Here is a 21,494-nt window from a genome sequence, read left to right as displayed (position 1 = left end):
AAATTACGTTATTATTATTTTTTTCCAAGATGGAGAGGAGGAGGAGGAGGAGGTGGGAGTGAAGGAAACAAACCCTGTCAAATCCACAGGCATGCATTTGAAGAAACGAACACTGAAGCACGAGAAGGAACTGAGGAGGCCGTAATACCCTCTTGCGAATCCAAAACCGGTTAAGAAATAAAAATATTACAGATACCCAGCAGAAGCATCAAAACGTGTTTACCCAAAACCCATCCGATTAGACCAGTATGGCTCCAGCTCAGTTATCTTGAAGATGCGTGGAGCTTCAAGTCCCAGAATTCCGTCAAGTCATGCTGGCTGGGGAATTCTGGGAGTTGTAGCAGCCCACCCACCTTCAAGGGGGGGGGCAGTCGAGAAACAACACCAGACTCAAAAGAAAAATTGCAGGAAAAGTTTTCTAACTTGCCTCCAAAAAGTGCAGATTTTTTTTTTTAAAAAAGGGGTTAAAGGTTCCCCTTGCACATATGTGCTAGTCGTTCCCGACTCTAGGGGGCAATGCTCATCTCCGTTTGAAAGTCAAAGAGCCAGCGCTGTCCGAAGACGTCTCCGTGGTCATCTGGCCAGCATGACTCAATGCCGAAGGTGCACGGAACGGCGTTACCTTCCCACCAAAGGTGGATCCTATTTTTCTACTTGCATTTTTACGTGCTTTCGAACTGCTAGGTTGGCAGAAGCTGGGACAAGTCATGGGAGCTCGCTCCATTATGTGGGGATAAGGGTTCGAACCGCCGACTTGCATCGACAAGATCAGTGTCTTAGCCACTGAAGCCACCGTGTCCCACATTATTTTTTTTTAAAAGAGGAGGGGCGCACAAACCAGGACAAGAACAGGTTGTAAAAATATCACGGGCGTATCTCAATTTTGGAAGCTGCCGCGACATTCATCAGTTCAAGCAATGGAAATACAGAGGAGGGGGCTTTTGGAGAAGGGTCATATTGGGTCTCTGACCAAGCCTGGAAACCTTCCTTCCTCAAATCACAGAGGATGGAAGTCAAAACCCAAAGCGGAAAATGTAAGTTACAAAGGGAATGGATGGAATAGTTTTCCCGAATCATTTACGACCTGCCATTTATTATTTTTAATTCCGCTTTAATCACCTAGACTTTTTAAAAAACCCTTAGAAGCACGCAACTGACCGACAGCTGGGCCTGGAAAACATTATATTATTTCGGTTTGGTTAGTATTGGGATGACAGATCACCAGCCTCTTTCAAAGCTGACGAAATTTAGGGAACTTATTCTTAAAATCATCTTTGCAGAAGGAGGGATCAAGTCCCATCCCTTACATCCCCAAGGCTGAGATAGTTTAAGGGACCAACAGGGACTAGCAACACATTCAACCTCCGGTGAAAATGGCTATGAGTGGAGATCGAGTCGTAGCTTGAGATGACTAAGGCTATTTCTTCAGACCGGATGAATAAAATAAATGTTCTTCAGCATCTGATTCATACACTCCTGACATAATGCAACCCTTTCCAATGTCCTTAAAATGGACTTCCCCTTTTCTTTTGATTCTGCGTTTTAACATTCTCCTGCAAATTGTACATGCTGGTGCTTCCTCCAAGCCTCTTCTGCATCTATTCATCCTTTACACAAACATGTACATACACTTAAAGATAATTCCGTTTTGGGGGGGGGGGGCTAGGAGGACGGGAAAGAATTTATCGCAAAACAAAAAGTGTGAATTAAGCCACTGATAATATTTGCTTTTGGATAGCGGGAGGGAAGAGAACATTTTCCTACAAGCAAATTTGTCAAAATGGAAGAATTCTCTACATTGTTTAGAGATCTTCGGAGGTGAGGAAAAAATATTTCATTTGGTTCCCCTTTTAAGAATCATTCACACACCAATGTTCCTAGGGTTTTTTTTTTATCCCCTGCAGAAGAAAAAATATAGATTATCCAACAGAAGTGGGCTCGGTGCAAGAAGCACATCAATCCAGATGTTCTCCATCAGGCAGAAAAAGCCATCACCTAATCACCATGCTTCTTGCATGGCCAACTCCACGCACAAGCCAAGTTGCGGTGCACGGGTGTGAATCCAGGTCTTGTAGCTCCTAAACCATGATGGATAGATCTTGGGTCAGAATCTCATCAGCTTCAATGTGATGGTTGAAAGCTTGGTAAACGTAACCATGGACAATTCATTCACCGTTGAGTTCACACAGCAGGCTAAACTTTTGAAGAACAAAAGTGTGCAGAACCTAGATTTCGTGGAGGGCCGGTGGACAGGGAGGTGAGCTTCTGATGGACCCGGTCTTGCAGCTAAGGAGTGGTGGGGAAGTCTGGACTTAAGGTAAGGTAGATCCTTCAACTTCTAGGTGAACTTCCTACTTCCAACAGTCCAGCAAAGGACGAGATTTGAGGAATCAACTCACCGCCATCAACAATTCTTCCCAATTTCATTGCAGTTCAAGCACGCCACCTAAATCCATCTCTTGAAACCCAATGGGGAGAGAGGGGGGGGCGGCTACATCATTTTTTAATTAACATTTTCTACCTCCAGCGATGTATCCAGAGACGAGACCCCCCACACAATAGCTGAACGTTTTGGGGTTAGGGGGCTTCTTTTAAAAGGTGAAAACGTACATCAAGACATCTGAATGTTGAAAAAGCACAAGGGAGTTTTGAAAAGACGTGTGATCTTCGGGGTTGTCAAAACCGAAAGCAGCAAATGTCATCGACGTATACGAATTTTGTTGCGGGAAACATTGGAAAGAGATGAAAAAATGAGGGTGGGTAGGAATTTTGTAATCCAGCGACAGGAGCCACAAAATTGGGCTGTAAAATCTTTCCAGAAGGGGGTTTTTTTGGGGAGGGAGGGAAGGAGGGAGACGGGAATTTTTTTCCTCCAGAATAACTTTTTAGCCTTACAATCTGTGGACTTCATCTCCCAGAACTCCCCACCCCCACCCCCACGGGCCAGCAGCGTGCTTTTGAAGAATTCTGGGCGTTGAAAATCCTCCGCCATCTTAAATTTTGCTAAAATCGAGGGAGAACTTTAAAAACTGCAGAGTTTTGAAAAAAAAGAGAAAGAGAATCGCAAAAAAGACAGAACACCTACTTCCAGAAACTACTAAAATCTTCTCGGTTTTCTACAGACAAAAAATTTTGGGGGGAGGGGGAGAAAATTGCAAAGCGTTCAATAGCAATAGCAGTAGACTTACATACCGCTTCATAGGTCTTTCAGCCCTCTCTAAGCGGTTTACAGAGAGTCAGCATATTGCCCCCAACAACAATCCGGGTCCTCATTTTACCCACCTCGGAAGGATGGAAGGCTGAGTCAACCCTGAGCCGGTGAGATTTGAACCGCTGAACTGCTGATCTAGCAGTAGCCTGCAGTGCTGCATTTAACCACTGCGCCACCTTGGCTCTTAATTCAAAAGCCGACATAAATCTTCTTCTTAGCAGCATCATCCGTGGGTATCTCTTGATGGGGGATGGAGAGTTTTGCATTGTCTAGAAAAATTCTGAATGTCCACAGTTGCAGAGGGGTGTTGTTTTTTTTTGAGGAAGGGGTGGGGGGGAAGATTTACTACGGGGAACACGTGAAAATTCAACCTCGGCAGCTAGGAAGGGCAGTGAAGTGTTTTCATGGACCGACCTCAGGTCCCCGCGAACGGCCCTCCGAAATTAAGATTTCTTCGCGCAGCCAAGTGGGGGGGGGGCGCTACCCCAGCCGCCACGCCCACCCCTCTCTCTCTCTCTCTTTTGAAGACGTGGAAGAGGAGGTTCAATGGGGGGGCTGAGCGACGTGGCCGACGAAAGACATTCGATCTGTTTTGTGCAAACCGCCGGTAATGCGAAGAAAATTTTCCAAACTGCCTCAGTTCTTCCCGCCGGGAGAATGGAAGGCGATGCTACTCCAGTTTATTTGGCACGATGGGCGAGGTCGGGAGAGGGGAGGGGAGGGGAGGGAGAGACGGTGGGGGGGGAGAAATTTTAAGAGTCTTCCCCGAGGATTTCCGTGACGAAAGAAGCCATCTCGGTAACTTTGGTGTCGTGGAGAGTGAAGAAGGGATGATCCTGTTGGAGAAAGAGGACAATAAGGGGAGGTGTAGTTGTGGGAGTGAGGAGGAAGAAGAAGGGAAGGAGGAGGAGGAGGGGAAGGAGGAGGAGGAGAGGAGGACAGCTGGAGGAGGAGGCATCAAGGTTGCCTCGCACTCACCTGCTGGAATCTGAATAAAACAGATTAAAACTGGGCCGTAAGGAGGAAGATCAACTCACCATCATCTCTAAGTAGCTCATTCGTTCAGCGGGATTCTTCCTCAGACTGGGGGAAAAAGAGACACCCAGAACGTCACTAATCGAAGCTTAAAAGTTTTGTCATTGGAACAATAGAAATGAGCACTGCACGAAAGCCAGCTGGGTGACTTTGAGCCAATCACTAGGAGACTGGGAGTTCTAGTCCTGCCTTAGGCATGAAAGTCGGTTGAGTGACTTAGGGACAAGTCACAAGGAGACTGGGAGTTCTAGTGCTGCCTTAGGCATGAAAGCCAGTTGGGTGATCTAGGGACAAGTCACAAGGAGACTGAGAGTTCTAGTCCTGCCTTAGGCATGAAAGCCAGCTGGGTGACTTTGGGCCAATCACCAGGAGACTGAGAGTTCTAGTGCTGCCAGGCATGAAAGCCAGCTGGGTGACTTAGGGATAAGTCACAAGGAGACTGGGAGTTCTAGTGCTGTCTTAGGCATGAAAGGCAGCTGGGTGACTTAGGGACAAGTCACAAGGAGACTGGGAGTTCTAGTCTTGCCTGAGGCATGAAAGCCAGCTGGGTGACTTAGGGACAAGTCACAAGGAGACTGGGAGTTCTAGTGCTGTCTTAGGCATGAAAGCCAGCTGGGTGACTTTGGGCCAATCACCAGGAGACTGAGAGTTCTAGTGCTGCCAGGCATGAAAGCCAGCTGGGTGACTTAGGGACAAGTCACAAGGAGACTGGGAGTTCTAGTGCTGTCTTAGGCATGAAAGGCAGTTGGGTGACTTAGGGACAATCACCAGGAGACTGAGAGTTCTAGTGCTGCCTTAGGCATGAAAGCCAGCTGGGTGACTTAGGGACAAGTCACAAGGAGACTGGGAGTTCTAGTCCTGCCTTAGGCATGAAAGCCAGCTGGGTGACTTAGGGACAAGTCACAAGGAGACTGGGAGTTCTAGTGCTGCCTTAGGCATGAAAGCTAGTTGGGTGACTTTGGGCCAATCACCAGGAGACTGAGAGTTCTAGTGCTGCCAGGCATGAAAGCCAGCTGGGTGACTTAGGGACAAGTCACAAGGAGACTGGAAGTTCTAGTCTTGCCTGAGGCATGAAAGCCAGCTGGGTGACTTAGGGACAAGTCACAAGGAGACTGGGAGTTCTAGTGCTGCCTTAGGCATGAAAGCTAGTTGGGTGACTTAGGGACAAGTCACAAGGAGACTGGGAGTTCTAGTCCTGCCTTAGGCATGAAAGCCAGCTGGGTGACTTTGGGCCAATCGCCTGGAGACAATGAGGCACTTACCATTGGGTGGTGAGGTCAACAAACTCTTTGGAGAAGCGATCGGCTGGGAGCTGGGGAGACGGCTCTTCCACCACCTGTTTAAGTTGCTGGAAGGGGGTCCCCCAGGAGTCGTAGGGGAAACGGAGAATGGCCATCTCGATCTGGAGGGAGACAAAGAAGAGAATATTTGTAACTGGGGGCTGAACTCTGGGGGTTAATATTTTGAGCTTGGTGGCTTCCTTGCAAACGTTTCATCAACCAACTAGATAACATCATCAGCGTTAAGAGGAATGGGGTTTACAAGGGGGAATAAAAACCCCTTTGATTAATTGACTGTGAATTCTGCTCCTTCACATCCAGCAAAGTCTTTCAAGGGAGGATTTACGGTCACAGACCTCATCTGGCTTGGAGAGCTGCCAGACCGAGATCTGCAAAACGTGGCAAGGAGTCTCGGAGAGTCACGAACCAGTGAAGCGAACTAATTGTCTCCTGCAAACTCCACTCCCCTTTCGCTCCTCTTTTATCTCCTCTGGGAGGGGCCATTCATCATCCACCTGTGGCCTTACTCCCAAGTCGACCCCTGTTCTTCAGCTGTTCCCTTCATCTGGCAACTCTGTGCCTGCACACACTGGGAACAGGCTCCAGCTGTTCTTCTGCCTCACTGATATCCGACTCCGAAGGCAGCTGATAACTGGCATACGGCCCTGGCCCTCTCTCTGCCTCCGAGCCCTCATCGGAGCCTTCCCCAGACTCCAGGACTGGCCCATCTTCCTCCCCAACCCTCCTCATCATCCAAATTTGCTGCCAGCTCCACTGGCGGGCCCCAACATCGCCCCGATTTCTTACCAAAGTGATCCCAAGGCTCCAAACGTCAGATTTCACATTGTACCCCTTCTGGTTTAGCTCTGGATTGATTCTTTCAGGCTGCACAGGGAGGAGGAGGGGAAAAAAAGACAAATTAAAATCAGAGGAAAGAAGAAAACAGGGTAAAAGGATTGGATGGTCTCCCCCAAACTCACATGCCTGTGTCCCCACAACGGGGCCCTTTCCCCCCCCCCACACACACACCTAACTGCCACCCCCCCACTCACCGCCATGTAAGGTTTGCAGCCGGCATCCAACGTTTTGGCCACCGAATCCACCAGGTACCCGCTGATTCCGAAATCACACATTTTGACGTGCCCCTGTTTGTTGATCAAGACGTTTGAAGGCTTCACATCTGTAAAACAGGGAAGAGAAAACAGCCTGGGATCATCAATTCCTTTTTCTTTTTCTGGCATAGGTTAAAAAATGTCCTCGACGTACGACCGCAATTGAGGCCAAAATCCCTGTTGCTGAATGAGACGTCTGCTCGGTGAATTTTGCCCCCGTTTTGTGACATTTCTTGCTGAACGTGTTAAGTGAATCACTGCAGTTGTTAAAGTGAGTCACCCGGTTGTTAAGTGCATCTGGGGAGGGGGGAATCATGTGACCCCAGGACACTCACTGCAGCTGTGACAGATGAGGGGGTCCTTGGTGCTCTCTGAGCTTGGTGGTTTTCTTTCAAGCGTTTCATGACTCAGCTAGGGAACCTCATCAGTGCTAGAAGGGAATGGGGTTTATGGAGAGGAGGAGGAGGAGGAGGAGGAGGAGGAGGAGGAGGAGGAGGAGGAGGAGGAGGAGGAGGAGGAGGAGGAGTAATAGAAGAGTTGTAGGCTCCTTGATGCTCTCTGAGGTTGGTGGTTTTCTTGCAGACCTTCCATGACCCAACTAGGGAACATCATCAGTGCTAGAAGGGAATGGAGTTTATGGAGAGGAGGAGGAGGAGGAGGAGGAGGAGGAGGAGGAGGAGGAGGAGGAGGAGGAGGAGGAGGAGGAGGAGGAGGAGGAGGAGGAGGAGGAATGATAATAATAGAAGAGTTGTAGGCTCCTTGGTGCTCTCTCAGCTTGGTGGTTTTCTTGCAGGCCTTTCATGACTCAACTAGGGAACATCATCAGTGCTAGGAGGGAGAGAGGTTTACAGGGAGGAAGAGGAAGGAGAAGAAAAATAAGAAGAGAGGAGGAAGAAGAGGAGGAGGATGACAACTGTGGGATCCTTGGTGCTCTCTGAGCTTGGTGGTTTCCTTGCAGGCGTTTCATGGCCCAACTAGGGAACCTCATCAGTGCTAATCCTTCCTCACTAACACTGATGACGTTACCTAGTTAGGTTCATGAAACGTCTGCAAGAAAACAAGCTCAGAGAGCACCAAGGACCCCACAGTCCTCCTACTATTTCTCCTCCTCCTCCTCCTCTCCACAAACCCACCGCCTTCCAGCACTGATGCTGTTCCCTAGCTGGGTCATGTAAACGCCTACAAGAAACCAAGGCAAGCTCATAGGAGTACCAAGGACCGACCCCTCATGTCAACCGAGCTACAAATATTCTCCTTTCTTAGAACTGTCACAGATACATGCGCCAGTTTGCCAAACTTCCGAAATTTTGATCGCGTGACCAACAGGGAGGCTTCAACGATCACGCCAAAAATGGTTGCAAATCCTCTTTTTTTCAGAGCCAATGAAACTTGCAAACAAACCGTTGCAAGGCAAGAAATACTTCGTTGGAAGGAAAGCACAGCCACCGTGGTGTGATTTCCCACTTCGGAAACTGTTTCGCTTAAGTGGCGGAGCTGCCCGTCCCACTTGTGGTCGTTAAATGAGGACGGCCGGTCATTTAACCGAAGGATCTAGGCCCCGCCCTCCGCTGCTTTCGCTGTCATCCTGATGGATGGACCTGCCATTAAAACTTACCTCTGTGAATCACCGACAATTTACTATGGAGATGCTCCAGAGCCCGAACAATCTGAAAGGAGAGAAACAGCAAATGCCACTTAAATTGTGGGACTCTCTCACAACTTACACACTTTCCAGCAGCTGCTTTAAAACCATTTCATTCCGTTTTTCTGGTCTCAAACACCCTTACAAAAACCTTCAAAACTAAGGAGGGAAGGAAGGAGAGAAGAAAGGAGGGAAGGAAGGAGGGAATGAAGGAGAGAAGAAAGGGGGGAAGGAAGAAGGGAAGGAAGGAGGAAAGGAAGGAGAGAAGGAAAGAAGGAGGGAAGGAAGGAGGGAAGGAGAGAAGGAGAGAAGAAAGGTGGGAGGGAAGGGGGAAGGAGGGAGGGAAGGAAGGAGGGAAGGAAGGAGAGAAGGAGAGAAGAAGGGAGGGAAGGAAGGAAGAAGAAGTAGGATTGTTGTAAAATAAGATGGGTTTATGGGATGGTAAGAAAGCAACTTCAATTATATTGTCAACTGTAGGGGAGAAAAATTGTTACAAATACATATTATTAATAACAGGTATGAGATCATATAATTGTGAATGTATATATGAGAAATAAAAATTAAAAATAAAAAAAACCCTTCAAAACTCTGTTCTTTTATACAAGCATCGCAACAGATTCCAACTGGATCCCTGACTCCCGAAGAACCAATGGCAAATCGCTTCCTTATTCTGTTTAATGAATCTTCACCTGAGAATCTAGTCAGGGAAAAGGATATTTTTATTCCCGTGACGGAAAGGAAGGAAGGAGGGAGTATCATTTACCGGATAGATTTACAAACCTGAATTGTAAATTCAGCTTAACTGTAATAGAATTGTATGGTGCGTTATTTTTAAACTGTTTCTTTTATTTTTAACTCCTTATTTTAAATTGTCTCTGTAAGCCGCCTGGAGTCCTACGGGATTGGGTGTCATATAAATTTATTAAAAGTTAAAAAATTGGAAAGGGACATCGGAGGTCATCTAGTCCAACCCTCTCATAGGGGACCTATACTATTTGTGAAAGATGGCTGTCCAGTCTCCAGTCTTGGGAGCACCCACAATTTCCGAATTTGTTCCACGGATTAATTGTTCTCACGGTTAGGAATTTTCTTCTTACCGTATTTTTCAGAGTATAAGACGCAGCAAGATTTTGAAGAGGCAAATTGGGGGGAAAAAGTTTTTCCACTCTGCAGACCTCCCCAAAATGGCCTGTTTTTCATGAAAACATCTTTTTTTTCAAAAAAAGGGGGCATGAATAGCCTTTAGGAAGCTTGTAGAGTGCTCCTGGGGGGTGAGGGGCTGAAAACGAGCAAAAAATGGCCCTTTTTCATGAAAATGAGCCCGTTTTTTGGTCAAAAAAAGGGGCATTCATAGCCTTTAGGAGACTTATAGAGTGCTCCTGGGGGCTGGAGGGGGGGGGGCGGGCAAAAACTAGCAAAAAACAGTCTGTTTTCTGCTCATTTTTGCCCTCCCCAGCCCCCAGGAACACTCTGTAAGTCTCCTAAAGGCTATATAAGGCCGTTTTTGCAAAGGGGGCGGGGCTTCAGGAGGCCCAAAATGCTGTATTCAGTGTATAAGACGCACCCAGATTTTCAGCCTCTATTTTGAGGGGGGAAAGGTGCGTCTTATACTCCGAAAAATACGGGAGTTCTTGGTTGCTTCTCATGTTGGTTAAGTTCCCATCCATTGCTTGTTATCCTAACCTATGACTGCTTTGGTAAACACGGTCATAAATGTCACGCAGGTAAAGGTTACACTCACAGACACGGCTATTTTTCCTAGGATATCTTCCGGAATGGTCTTCTTCTTCTCCAGAACCTTCTTATAGAATTTATCCAGAGACGTGTCCATCAATTCCATGCAGATCCATACGTCGCCCTGAGAAGCAGAGAAAAGATTTTAATCCTCAACTTACCACCATACAATGTAGTGGCCCATTCAAAGCTGCGAGAACTGGCTTATGGCCGTGTCCCGCACTTATGACAGCTGCAGCACCCTCATTGTCAAGGGCGTCACAATTTGGACACTTGGCAACTGGCATGTACTTATGTCGGTTTCAGTGTCCCGGGGTCATGGGATTGCTATTTTTGTGACCACATGACAAGGAAAGGCAATGGGGAAGCCGGATTTACGTAACAATTCTGCTACTATTGTATTCCCCCAAAAAATAAGACTGGGTCTCATAAGATCGCACAGATTAGGCCTCCTCCGGATTCCATCTGCCGGTCAATGTCGGCTGGCGACTCCCCAGGGGAGGGCCTTCTCTGTAGCTGCTCCGGCCCTATGGAACGATCTTCCCCGTGGAGATCCGGACCCTTACTACCCTCCCGGCCTTCCGCAAAGCGATTAAGACCTGGCTGTTCCGGCAGGCCTTGGGCTGTTGATTTATCCAGCCCCATCCTAAGTTATATGAATGTTGTGCAATTTTAATGTCTGTTCTTTTTAACTTTTATATGTTCCCCCCAGTGGTGGGCTTCAAAGATTGTTCGAACCTATTCTGTGGGTGTGGCCTCCTTTGTGGGAGTGGCTTGCCGCCCATGTGACCGGATGGGAGTGGCTTGCCGCCCATGTGGCCGGATATGAAGATGCCGACGACGCTTGTCAGAACCACCTTAAATTACCTCGCACACAGCCCTGGCATGCATAAGAATAGGATGCAAACTTGTTTTTTAAAAGGCATCTTTGGTTTGCGTTAAAACAACTTCAACACACGCAATGTTCTGATTGCGCCACAAACGCAGTAGTCATCCTTGCCTTCCACAGAGGCACTGAGTTTTATAAATAGGAGCATGATAGTGTAGAATAATCATATCCAAGGACCAGTGGTGGGTTTCAAAAAAAGTTTGGAACCTCTTCTGTAGGTGTGGCCTGCTTTCCGGGTCCACTGGTGGAACCTCTTCTAACCGGTTCGGTAGATTTGACGAACTGGTTCTACCAAATAGGTGTGAACTGGTAGGAACCCACCTCTGGTTCCCTCTCCCTGTTTTATCTGTAAGCCGCCCTGAGTCTCTCGAGAGCGGGCGGCATACAAATCCTAATAAACTGTAAACCATAAACCGTAAATTTTTGCTCCAAAACACGTATTAGAGCTTAAATTGCAGGTGATGGCTTCTTCTTTTTTATTTTTGCTGTTGCAACGGATGTGCATCCGTCTGGCTGACAATCTTAACTGGGGCTTATTTCTGGGGGTTAGGGCTTATATTATGAACACCCTGAAAAATCATGGTAGGGTTTATTTTTTTCCGGGTTAGGTCTTATTTTTAGGGAAACGCAATAGTGATAGCACTTATATACCGTTTCACAGGGCTTTTCACAGCCCTCTCTAAACTGTTTACAGAGATAGCCTCTTTCCCCCAACAATCTGGGTCCTCATTTTACTGACCTCCGAAGGACGGGAGGCTGAGTCAACCTTGAGCCTGGTGAGATGTGAACTGCCAAATTGTAGTCAGCTGGCAGTCAGCAGAAGTAGGCTGCAGTACTGCACTCTGACCACTGCACCACCGTGGCCCTTCCTTCCTCTTTCCTTCCTCCCCACTTAGCACTTAAGCATATATACCACTTTACAGTGCTTTACAGCTCTCTCTAAGTGGTAGACAGAGTCAGCACATTGCCTCCCAAGAATCTGGGCCCTCATTTTACCCACCTCAGAAGGACGGAAGGCTGAGTTGCTGCGCCACCATGGCTTCCTTCCTCCCCAAGCTATAACAGACTTATATACCGCTTTACAGTGCTTTTACAGCTCTCTCAAAGCGGTTTACAGAGCCGGCCTCTTTCCCCCAACAATCGAGGTCCTCATTTTACCCACCTCGGAAGGACGGGTGGCTGAGTCAGCCTCGAGCCTGGTGAGATTCGAACTGCCAAACTGCAGGGCAGCAGAAGTCACCCGCAGTACTGCGCTCTAACCACTGCGCCACCGTGCCTCAAGAGCTGCAGTGATTCACTTAACTGGCGAGTTGTAAAAGGGAGCAAAACTCACGTAACGAATGTCTGAATTAGCAGCAGAAATGTTGGGGGACTATTATGGTGGTAAGGCGAGGGCCACCCGTATTTTGAACCTGGAGTGGCTTTCACCAGGGGGTTACGGAGGCTCCGGGATTTCTTTTGGATACCTCTCTGAAAAGCGCTCCGTAGAACGTGACCGTGTAGAAGCAATCCACCGTCCTCATGGAGACATCCAGATCCATCACAAGCCTCTTCTGCTCCTGGGTATTGACAGTCGCTCGGATCCGCTGGATTGGGGGCAAAAGGATAACTGATCGGCGGTGGCACATGGGGCTCATGGGAAGGAACAACACCTTCCTAACCTCAAGGCAATGAACCACAACGCCCAGAATTCCCCATTGGTGGTTCTGCTGGGTGGGGGGATTCTGGGAGTCTCCTGTCCTCTCTTCCAAGATGGAGCAACGCGGATGTTTATTTATTGGGGATCAATGGGGAACTATCTAAGATTCCGTCCCGCTTTGTTTTCCCCACAACGAAGACTTGGAGAGGTTGGTGGGGCTGAGAGAGGGAGACTGGCAAGGTTGACCGGTGGGTTTTTATGCCTAAGGCGGGATTAGAACTCCCTGTCTCTTGATAATTGTCCCAAAGTCACCCAGCCAGCATTCCTGACTAACGTAGGACTAGAATTCCCCGTCTCTTGATAATTGTCCCAAAGTCACCCAGCTGGCTTTCTTGACTAAGGGAGGACTAGAATTCCCTGTCTCCTGGTGATTGACTAGAAGTCACCCAGCTGGGTTTCATGACTAAGGGAGGACTAGAATTCCTTGTCTCCTGGTGATTGACTAGAAGTCACCCAGCTGGGTTTCATGCCTAAGGTAGTACTAGAACTCCCTGTCTCTTGGTAATTGTCCCAAAGTCACCCAGCCAGCATTCCTGACTAACGTAGGACTAGAATTCCCCGTCTCTTGATAACTGTTCCAAAATCACCCAGCTGGCTTTCTTGACAAAGGTAGTACTAGAACTCCCTGTCTCCTGGTGATTGTCCCAAAGTCACCCAGTTGGCTTTCCTGACTAAGGTAGTACTAGAATTCCCTGACTCCTGATGATTGACTTGAAATCACCCAGCTGGCTTTCCTGACTAAGGTAGTACTAGAACTCCCTGTCTCCTGGTAATTGTCCCAAAGTCACCCAGCCAGCATTCCTGACTAACATAGGACTAGAATTCCCTGTCTCTTGATAATTGTCCCAAAGTCACTCAGCTGGCTTTCTTGACTAAGGGAGGACTAGAATTCCCTGTCTCCTGGTAATTGTCCCAAAGTCACCCAGCCAGCATTCCTAACTAACATGGGACCAGAATTCCCTGTCTCTTGATAATTGTCCCAAAGTCACCCAGCTAGGCTTTTCTGACTAAGGTAGCACCAGAACTCCCCATCACCCAGTTTCTAGGCCAACACCTGTCCTGTCCTGATCTCCCTTGAGGGTTGACCTTGCAACCCACAAAGGCCCAAATATTTGGAGCCCTTTCGCCAAAGTCCTCACCTTCACAGCCATGATGGTGTCGCTTTTCGCGTGGTGCACTTTCTCCACCACCCCGTAAGCCCCTCGGCCCAGTTCGGAGATGCTCACCAAGTCATCGGCCTCAACTTCAAAGTTCTGTAAGTCGGACAAGATAGAGACAGATGCAAAAACGAAGACAAGAAATAACCAAGAGGTTATTTAAGAACATAGAAATAGGCCTCAGGTCCTACACGCCCAACAAACCATCCCAGACACACTTCCACGCACAACATTCCACCCATTCAAGTCAATTTATTGCCATCGACAAACTGGAAACCAGATTTTCCCAGTTTAAGACTTTTTTCATACTGTACTGTATGTATGTATATTTGTTTCATAATTTCTCTCTCTCTCAATTTATACACACACACACACACATATATGTAAATACACCATATTTTTTGGAGTATAGGACACTCCTTAGTATAAGACGCACCTAGATTTTGGGGAGGAAATCAAGGGAAAAATATCTGCCTTTGCCTCCCAGCAATTTGTCTCCTTGCAACAAACAGTGTGTATACAGTGTGTCTGTACTGGGTGTGTGTGTGTGTGTCTGTATATCTATCTATCTATCTATCTGTCTGTCTGTCTATCTATCATCTATCTATCTATATCTATCTATCTATCTATCTATCTATCTATCTATCTATCTATCTATCTATCTATCTATCTATCTATCTATCTATCTATCTGCTCTGTGTGTCTGTGTCTGTGTGTCTGTCTGTCTGTCTGTCTATCTATCTGCTCCGTCTGTCTGTCTGTCTGTGTGTCTGTCTATCTATCTATCATCTGCTCTGCTGTCTGTCTGTCTGTGTGTCTGTCTACCTATCTCTCATCTGCTCTGTCTGTCTGTCTATCTGTCTATCTATCTATCTCTATCTATCTATCTATCTATCTATCTATCTATCTATCTATCTATCTATCTATCTATCTCTATCTCTATCTCTATCTCTAATCTATCTATCTATCTATCTATCTATCTATCATCTATCTATCTATCTATCTATCTATCTATCTATCTATCTATCTATCTATCTATCTATCTATCTATATTAGATACCTTTCACCCTGGCTTCGCTGATAACAGATAAGAGCCTGTGGCCTAATGGCTAAGATGTCTGCCTAGTATGTAATATAGCCCAGGTTCAAATCCCAGTAAGGGTATGGCTAGCTGATGAGAGCTAAATAGCTTGAAATAGATCTATACTATATATATATAGTATAAATGTAAACGTCATTCGACTCTTCAACAGAAGTAGCCAATTGCAATTCCAGCTTAGAGGAAAATCACCACAAAATGGCAGGAGTAGGCAGTGGGGAAAGCAAAGCAGAAGATCCAAGAAAGGACCCGGTCTTTACCCCCTCCAGACAACTTCAAAACATTTAAACAGCAGGTTATCTCTGATGGCCTGGCCTTCCGACTTGGAAGAAGGAAGCGATCTCTGTATCTAAAACTAAAGTCATGTCCTGCTTTGACTGACCGCTGAGGAGCCAGCTTGTAACCAGAAACCAGCAGCTATTTCTAGCTGGTGTGAGTTGTGAGGGTCACACAAACTCCCAAGAGTCCAAGCTGGGTCACCCCGCAGCCAATGAAAAGCTTTCAAAAGGAGGAATAGAAAAAGGCTGTTGGGGAGGAAGAGAGGAGGCCACCTCAAGCGACCCAATCCATCAGGTTCAGGTCAGGCCCACAACAGAGGTATATGAAGGAGGGAGGAGGAGCACAGAGGTCAGGTTCGGCAGAAAACAAGAGGTATGGAAGAGGAGACCTGGGTTGGGTTGCCCTAAGCGCTTAAGATCCCGGGAGACCTCAGAAGAACATTCTTCCAGAAGTTCTGGAGGTGTTTATCTAGCAAGCTTCCTGGAATGAGATGGATTCTCGCCCACCTTGTGGTAACTATGGCTGGTGCAAGGCTGATACAACCTACACAGCTAGTAAACACGGCTGACATACAACACTGTTCTTCAAACTTGGCCATTTCAAGATTGGATTTCAACTCCCAGAATACCCCAACCACCATGTTGAAATACGTACGCCTTAAAAGTGGCCAGGTTTGAACAAACGGCGGTCTACAACTGTGAGGAGAGCTTACCTCGCTACGTAAAAACTAAGCAAATCACACAGTTGCTCGGAGGGGCGTGTGTGTTCCCAACCAACCATGTTCCTTTGTCATGTTATGGGACCACAAGGACAACCTCAACAAGAAGATGGTGGACCTTGGATTCTGTCCTCAACTGGGGGTTCCCCCACAAATGCGCGAACGACAAAAGCGCGCCTGACTAAACCGCGGTGACAAAACCACGCCGACGAATGAGCGCTGAAGCGCACCGACAACAGCACGCCGACAGAAGCGCGCTCTAACCTAACCCTAAAAATAACCCTAACCCTAACCCTAACCCTAAACCTTACCTTAACTTAAATTGCGCTTCTGTCGGCGCGCTGTTGTCGGCGCGCTTTTGACATCGCGGTTTTAGCGCCGCGGTTTTGTCGGCGCGCTTTTGACGTTCGCGCTTTTGTCGGGTCACGCAACTGGGCACCTGCACACAAGCTTTGTCTGCACAAAGAAACACTCGTCTAGAGGTGGCACTATCACGAGCTCGTGCCTTTGTAAACTCTCAGCCTCTCCGTATCTTTTTAAGTTCACGAAACCCACAAGATGAACAGTAAAAACCAAGGAACTCTGCAGAAGAAGAGGTCAAAAGCTTGGAGAGAGAGAGGACCAGGATGAGAACCAGACCTACCTTTTCTCCAATGGTGATAAAAGTCCTGGAATCCAAGTTCCTCGGAGGTCTGCAGAAGAAACAAAGGAAAGAATTCAACCCAGGCCCAAAATGGTTCTGGAGAAGGCCTTGCCAGAAACCCGGGGCCAATCTCCTGATGGCGAGCTGTTTCTGAGGGCCCGCAAGATGTTGCCCTGTCAGCTTCAGTGTGCTGAATTGATTTTTGGCCGTTTTTCGCCCTCCGGAGGCTTCCCCGAAGCCTCCTGAGGGAGAAAAACAGCCCAACGGGCAATCCAGAAGTCGGTTCCTGAACTTTCAGTTTGCGTGTTGGACCATTTTCACCAAGGGTGGGTTTCTCGCCCCGTTCCAACCGGTTCGGTTGGAACGGGGCTGGCGGTGTCCTCGCGCACATGTGCGTACTAGCGTCTGTGCGATGCTCCAGCTGCTCCTGGAGGATCGCGCAGGCGCTGTATGCGTCCTGCGCATGCGTGGAAGCGCAGAACTCGTCAAAACCGGGTAAGGAGCGCGGGCGCGCGGGTGGGCCCTTCGCCGTTCCCAGAAGTTACTTACTTCCGGGTTCGCCGACCAACCGGTCTGCAGGGACCGCCGCGAACCGGTTGAAACCCACCCCTGATTTTCACCCCCCCCCCCGGGGCTCTTAGAAAGCCGTGAACACATGCGCAGGGCAGCAGGGGTGGGTGTCACGCATGCATGCGCGGGGGGCCATGGCGCGAGGGGAGAGCATTAAATTATGGGGGTGGGCACGCAAGCGTGATAACGCAAGCGAGCTTTTGGCACCCGAGGCGAAAAAGATTCGCCGTCACCGTCCTACGCTCTAGGATGGGAAAAATAAATCAAGATAAAAGTATAATCCACCGAGTTGCAGCTTTGGCGGATAAATCAGGCAGCCGAAGGTGAAGACCCAATTCCTCCTATCTCCTGCATGACAACAGGACTTCCATTTAGCCAGGCTGTTTGGGACAGCAGGCAGTCCGTTAAATCCAAATGACTTCAATGGATGTGCAGTTATGTAATTGAAAGGTTCACCTCAGCTGCCCCGGCTTACATCATTTGGCTGAACACGGAATTGACAAACACCTGTCCTAACAAGTGACATAAATGGAGGCAAATTATGTGAAAACATTAATTATCTCATTAGGTAATTGGATGCCACCGACATGAAATTACCACCGATGGTGCAGACTGATTCAGAAACAATGGACGGTGGGAGGGATCGTGCCTGGGAGAACATCTTCTTCATTTAAATCATGTTATACATTTTGTTGTACATTTTAAATCAAGAAAGAAAAGTTATATATTTTACTATCCCCGTACCTTAATTCTCATTTGGTCACCATTGGTTAAACATGTTTTTAGCTAGAATCATTTATATTAGAAGACACAACCACCTAACTGGCATTCATTTGCAATTTCAATATATCTCCAATACCATTACACCTTTATGACATATTCTAAAATTAATTTAGTTAAGTAGGATATCTGAGCATTCCCCACCCCCACCCCAACACACCTGTATGTATCATCACCTCACTAAATAAACGGAGCGCCGGCGAAACAAAACTTTACTTGCATTAATTTTGATTTCATCTCCTTTATATCTCAAACTTTCAGCATCTTAAGGTCAACGCTTCAATTCAAAACGGCCTTCGGTCAAACACCGCTGAACTTTTATAGGTAATTCCTCCGCTTACGGCCACCATGGAGGCCAAAAATTCATCTTCCTAAGTGAGACATTTGTTCAGTGAGTTTTGTCCCATTTTGCAACCTTTCTGGCCGCCGTTGTTAAGCGAACCGCAGCCGTTCCTAAGGTAGTCACACAGTTGGTCAGTGAATCTGGCTTCCCCGTTGACGTTGCTTGTCAGGCAGTCACTAAAAGCGAACACGTGACCCTGGCACACTGCCGCCGTCGTAAGTACACGCCAGTTACCAAGCAAATTTCGATCACGCGACCACAGGGAGGCCGCAACGCTCGCTAAGCGTGAAAAACGGCCACAAGCCCCTTTTGGTCAGGGCTGTTGCAGTTTTGAACAGGTCACTAAACAAATCTCTGCAAGTCGTAAAAGGGATCGTGTGACACCCCCCCCCCGGGACAATGCAACCGTCATAAATATGAGTCAGAATCCCGCAGATGAAACAATAATTAGAGAAGTACTCAAATGTGCAGAGATGAACAAAATGACAATAGAACTAAAAGAGAAGAATCAAGATTTCTATAAAATATGGAAAAAAGCTAGTTAATATTTGACTGATTATTAAGTAGAGATGATAGTATCTTTTAGAATGTTTTAAATTACCACTGAATGTTTATCCATTAACATAAATTTACTATGATACTAATAGAGAAATAATAACCCTTGTCAGGATAAATAACCAGACCATAGAAATACTAACCTACATTCTGGGTGATTGTCAAGTAGAAATGTTAATATTTCTTAAATTGTCTTAGATGTCTAATGTTTTTTTTTCCCTTAGCCTGTAATTAACTAATGTGGGATTGAGGGAAAAGTCCTATAAATCTTGTTAATAAATCGTTGTTTAAAGACGGTTATAAAGTCATAATATTGTGAGAGGAGAGGTGAGATAATTAGGAAATAATCTTTAGTTAACTACAATAATAACAATGAAATGTTAATGGACAATATTTAATGATACATACAGGTGTGTTGGGGTGGGGGGGAATGCTCAGATATCCTACTTAACTAAATTAATTTTAGAACATGTCATAAAGGTGTAATGGTATTGGAGATATATTGAAATTGCAAATGAATGCCAGTAGGTGGTTGTGTCTTCTAATATAAATGATTCTAGCTAAAAACATGTTTAACCAATGGTAACCAAATGAGAATTAAGGTACAGGGATAGTAAAACATATAACTTTTCTTTCTTGATTTAAAATGTACAACAAAATGTATAACATGATTTAAATGAAGTATATGTAAGGACTGTGGAAGAAACACACGGAATATATTTGTAACCAATCGATACGCTTTCAACAAGATGTAACGAAAGATGGTTTTTTTTTCTTCCTGTTTAATTAAAACAATAAAAAAAATTCTCAAAAAAAAGAGATATTTCTATAAAATATGGTGTAGAATTTATAAGTGGCTAGAAAACAGAAGCCAAAACAGAAAAGAGATAATTGTAAATATATGGTAATATAAATAATTAATATTATTATAAGTGTTAGGACTACTGTTGTTATATTATAGGACAAGGCAAAAACAATAGGAAGGCAGTGCGGAACGGAGAATTATAAAGGCTAAACATGAATGCTGATATATGAAGCTGTATAATTACTTAATATTGTTATGCATGTTTTGTGTTTTTGCTTTTTCCTGTTGCGTTTTTCTTTCTGTTTTTAAAGATTAAAACGTTCAATAAAAAACTATTTTTTTAAAAAAAAAATCTTACGTTGCAGGGACAGCTGGCTGTTTATTAGCCGACGGCATTCGTAAGATGGGGGGCCTTTTCTTCTTGTTTCCTAGAAGTAAAAAGGACATTTTTAAATAACCAATCTGCTTGAGAGGACGAGGCTTCTGTCCATCATACCCAGTGCCAAACTATAGTTTGTTCAATTGTGGTTGTTGTTTTTTTAAATGCACACAAACACTCGCACACAAGGGGCCTGCGTTTACAATCATGCGCTAAACCGAGCCAATGACATGAGCGAATCAGGACTATGATAATTGTGCAAAATGAGGGGTGGGCTAGGAAGACACCCCCCCCCCATCTAAGTCAAAATGCTTTCCACCCCAGTTGTCGTCGCATTGGCTTCACTGTCTCGCTGCCCAGCCTACCTCGCTGGGCTGTTGAGAAGATAAAAAGAGGTGAAAGAACTCATCTAGGAATAGGAATAGGAATAGGAAAGTTTATTTATAGGCCGCCCTTTTCCCTGGGGGGACTCAGGGCGGCTTACAATCCATAGGGGGGGAGCACAAACAGTAAAACATATAACAATACATAATTAAAATAAAACACAACATTCATCATTCGGGTGGGGACGGATTACAATCTAACCCCAGGCCTGACGGGATAGCCAGATCTTAAGGGCTGTGCGGAAGGTCTGGAGGGTGGTGAGGGTACGGATCTCCACGGGGAGATCGTTCCAAAGGGTCGGAGCTACTACTGAAAAGGCTCTCCTCCGCGTAGTCGCCAGTCGACACTGACTGGCAGATGGGATTCGGAGGAGGCCTAATCTGTGTGATCGAATTGGTCGCGAGGAGGTAATTGGCAGGAGGCGGTCTCTCAAGTACCCAGATCCACTACCATGAAGGGCTTTATGGGTGGTAAGTAGCACCTTGAAGCGCACCCGGAGATCAACAGGTAGCCAGCGCCGCTCGCAGAGGATAGGTGTTATGTGGGTGAACCGAGGTGCACCCACAATCGCTCGCGCGGCCGCATTCTGGACTAGCTGAAGTCGCCGGATGCTCTTCAAGGGCAGTCCCATGTAGAGCACGTTGCAGTATTCCAGCCTTGAGGTCACAAGGGCATGAGTGACTGTTGTGAGGGCCTCCCGGTTCAGGTAGGGTCGCAACTGGTACACCAGGCGAACCTGGGCAAATGCCCCCCTGGTCACAGCCGACAGGTGGTGATCAAAGGTCAGCTGTGGGTCCAGGAGGACTCCCAAGTTGCGAACCCTGTCTGAGGGGTATAGTGTTTGACCCCCCAGCCTGAGTGATGGAACACCTGCCAAATTATTGGGAGGGAAACACAACAGCCACTCGGTCTTATCCGGGTTGAGTACCAGTTTGTTAGCCCTCATCCAGTCCCTAACGGCTTCAAGGCCCCGGCTCATCACGTCCACCGCTTCATTGAGTTGGCACGGGGCGGACAGATACAGCTGGGTATCGTCCGCGTATTGGTGGTATCTTATCCCGTGCCTCCGAAAGATCTCGCCCAGCGGTTTCATGTAGATGTTGAATAGTAGGGGGGATAAGACCGAACCCTGCGGCACCCCATATGTTAGGGGCCTAGGGGTCGATCTCTGCCCTCCATC

The 21,494-nt window shown here is 46.8% G+C and overlaps 1 protein-coding gene across 2 annotated transcripts in view; it reads right to left on the bottom strand.

Annotated features, from left to right (window-relative positions):
* Positions 1 to 3,380: 3,380 nt before the first annotated feature.
* The window catches only part of MAP2K3 (mitogen-activated protein kinase kinase 3), a 38,075-nt gene continuing 19,961 nt past the window's right edge, over positions 3,381 to 21,494 (bottom strand). For both annotated transcript variants that reach the window (XM_087729530.1, XM_087729531.1), the window contains 11 exons: positions 19,910 to 19,979; positions 16,499 to 16,547; positions 13,742 to 13,855; positions 12,370 to 12,489; positions 10,022 to 10,138; positions 8,254 to 8,305; positions 6,579 to 6,706; positions 6,334 to 6,411; positions 5,509 to 5,648; positions 4,249 to 4,294; positions 3,381 to 4,047 (listed from right to left, as the gene is read on the bottom strand). In XM_087729530.1, the coding sequence (XP_087585656.1) occupies positions 3,964 to 4,047; positions 4,249 to 4,294; positions 5,509 to 5,648; positions 6,334 to 6,411; positions 6,579 to 6,706; positions 8,254 to 8,305; positions 10,022 to 10,138; positions 12,370 to 12,489; positions 13,742 to 13,855; positions 16,499 to 16,547; positions 19,910 to 19,979 (998 nt within the window). In that variant the 3' untranslated portion in view covers positions 3,381 to 3,963. The remainder of the gene's footprint in view (positions 4,048 to 4,248; positions 4,295 to 5,508; positions 5,649 to 6,333; positions 6,412 to 6,578; positions 6,707 to 8,253; positions 8,306 to 10,021; positions 10,139 to 12,369; positions 12,490 to 13,741; positions 13,856 to 16,498; positions 16,548 to 19,909; positions 19,980 to 21,494) is intronic.

This window comes from Thamnophis sirtalis, unplaced genomic scaffold (genome assembly GCF_051295495.1).
Source record: "Thamnophis sirtalis isolate CommonGarterSnake01/CBP01778 unplaced genomic scaffold, rThaSir2_p1.2 scaffold_14, whole genome shotgun sequence".
In the NCBI taxonomy this organism is placed as follows: domain Eukaryota; kingdom Metazoa; phylum Chordata; class Lepidosauria; order Squamata; family Natricidae; genus Thamnophis; species Thamnophis sirtalis.
Note: the sequence above shows the minus strand (reverse complement) of the source record. Positions and strands in the feature narration are given on the sequence as shown.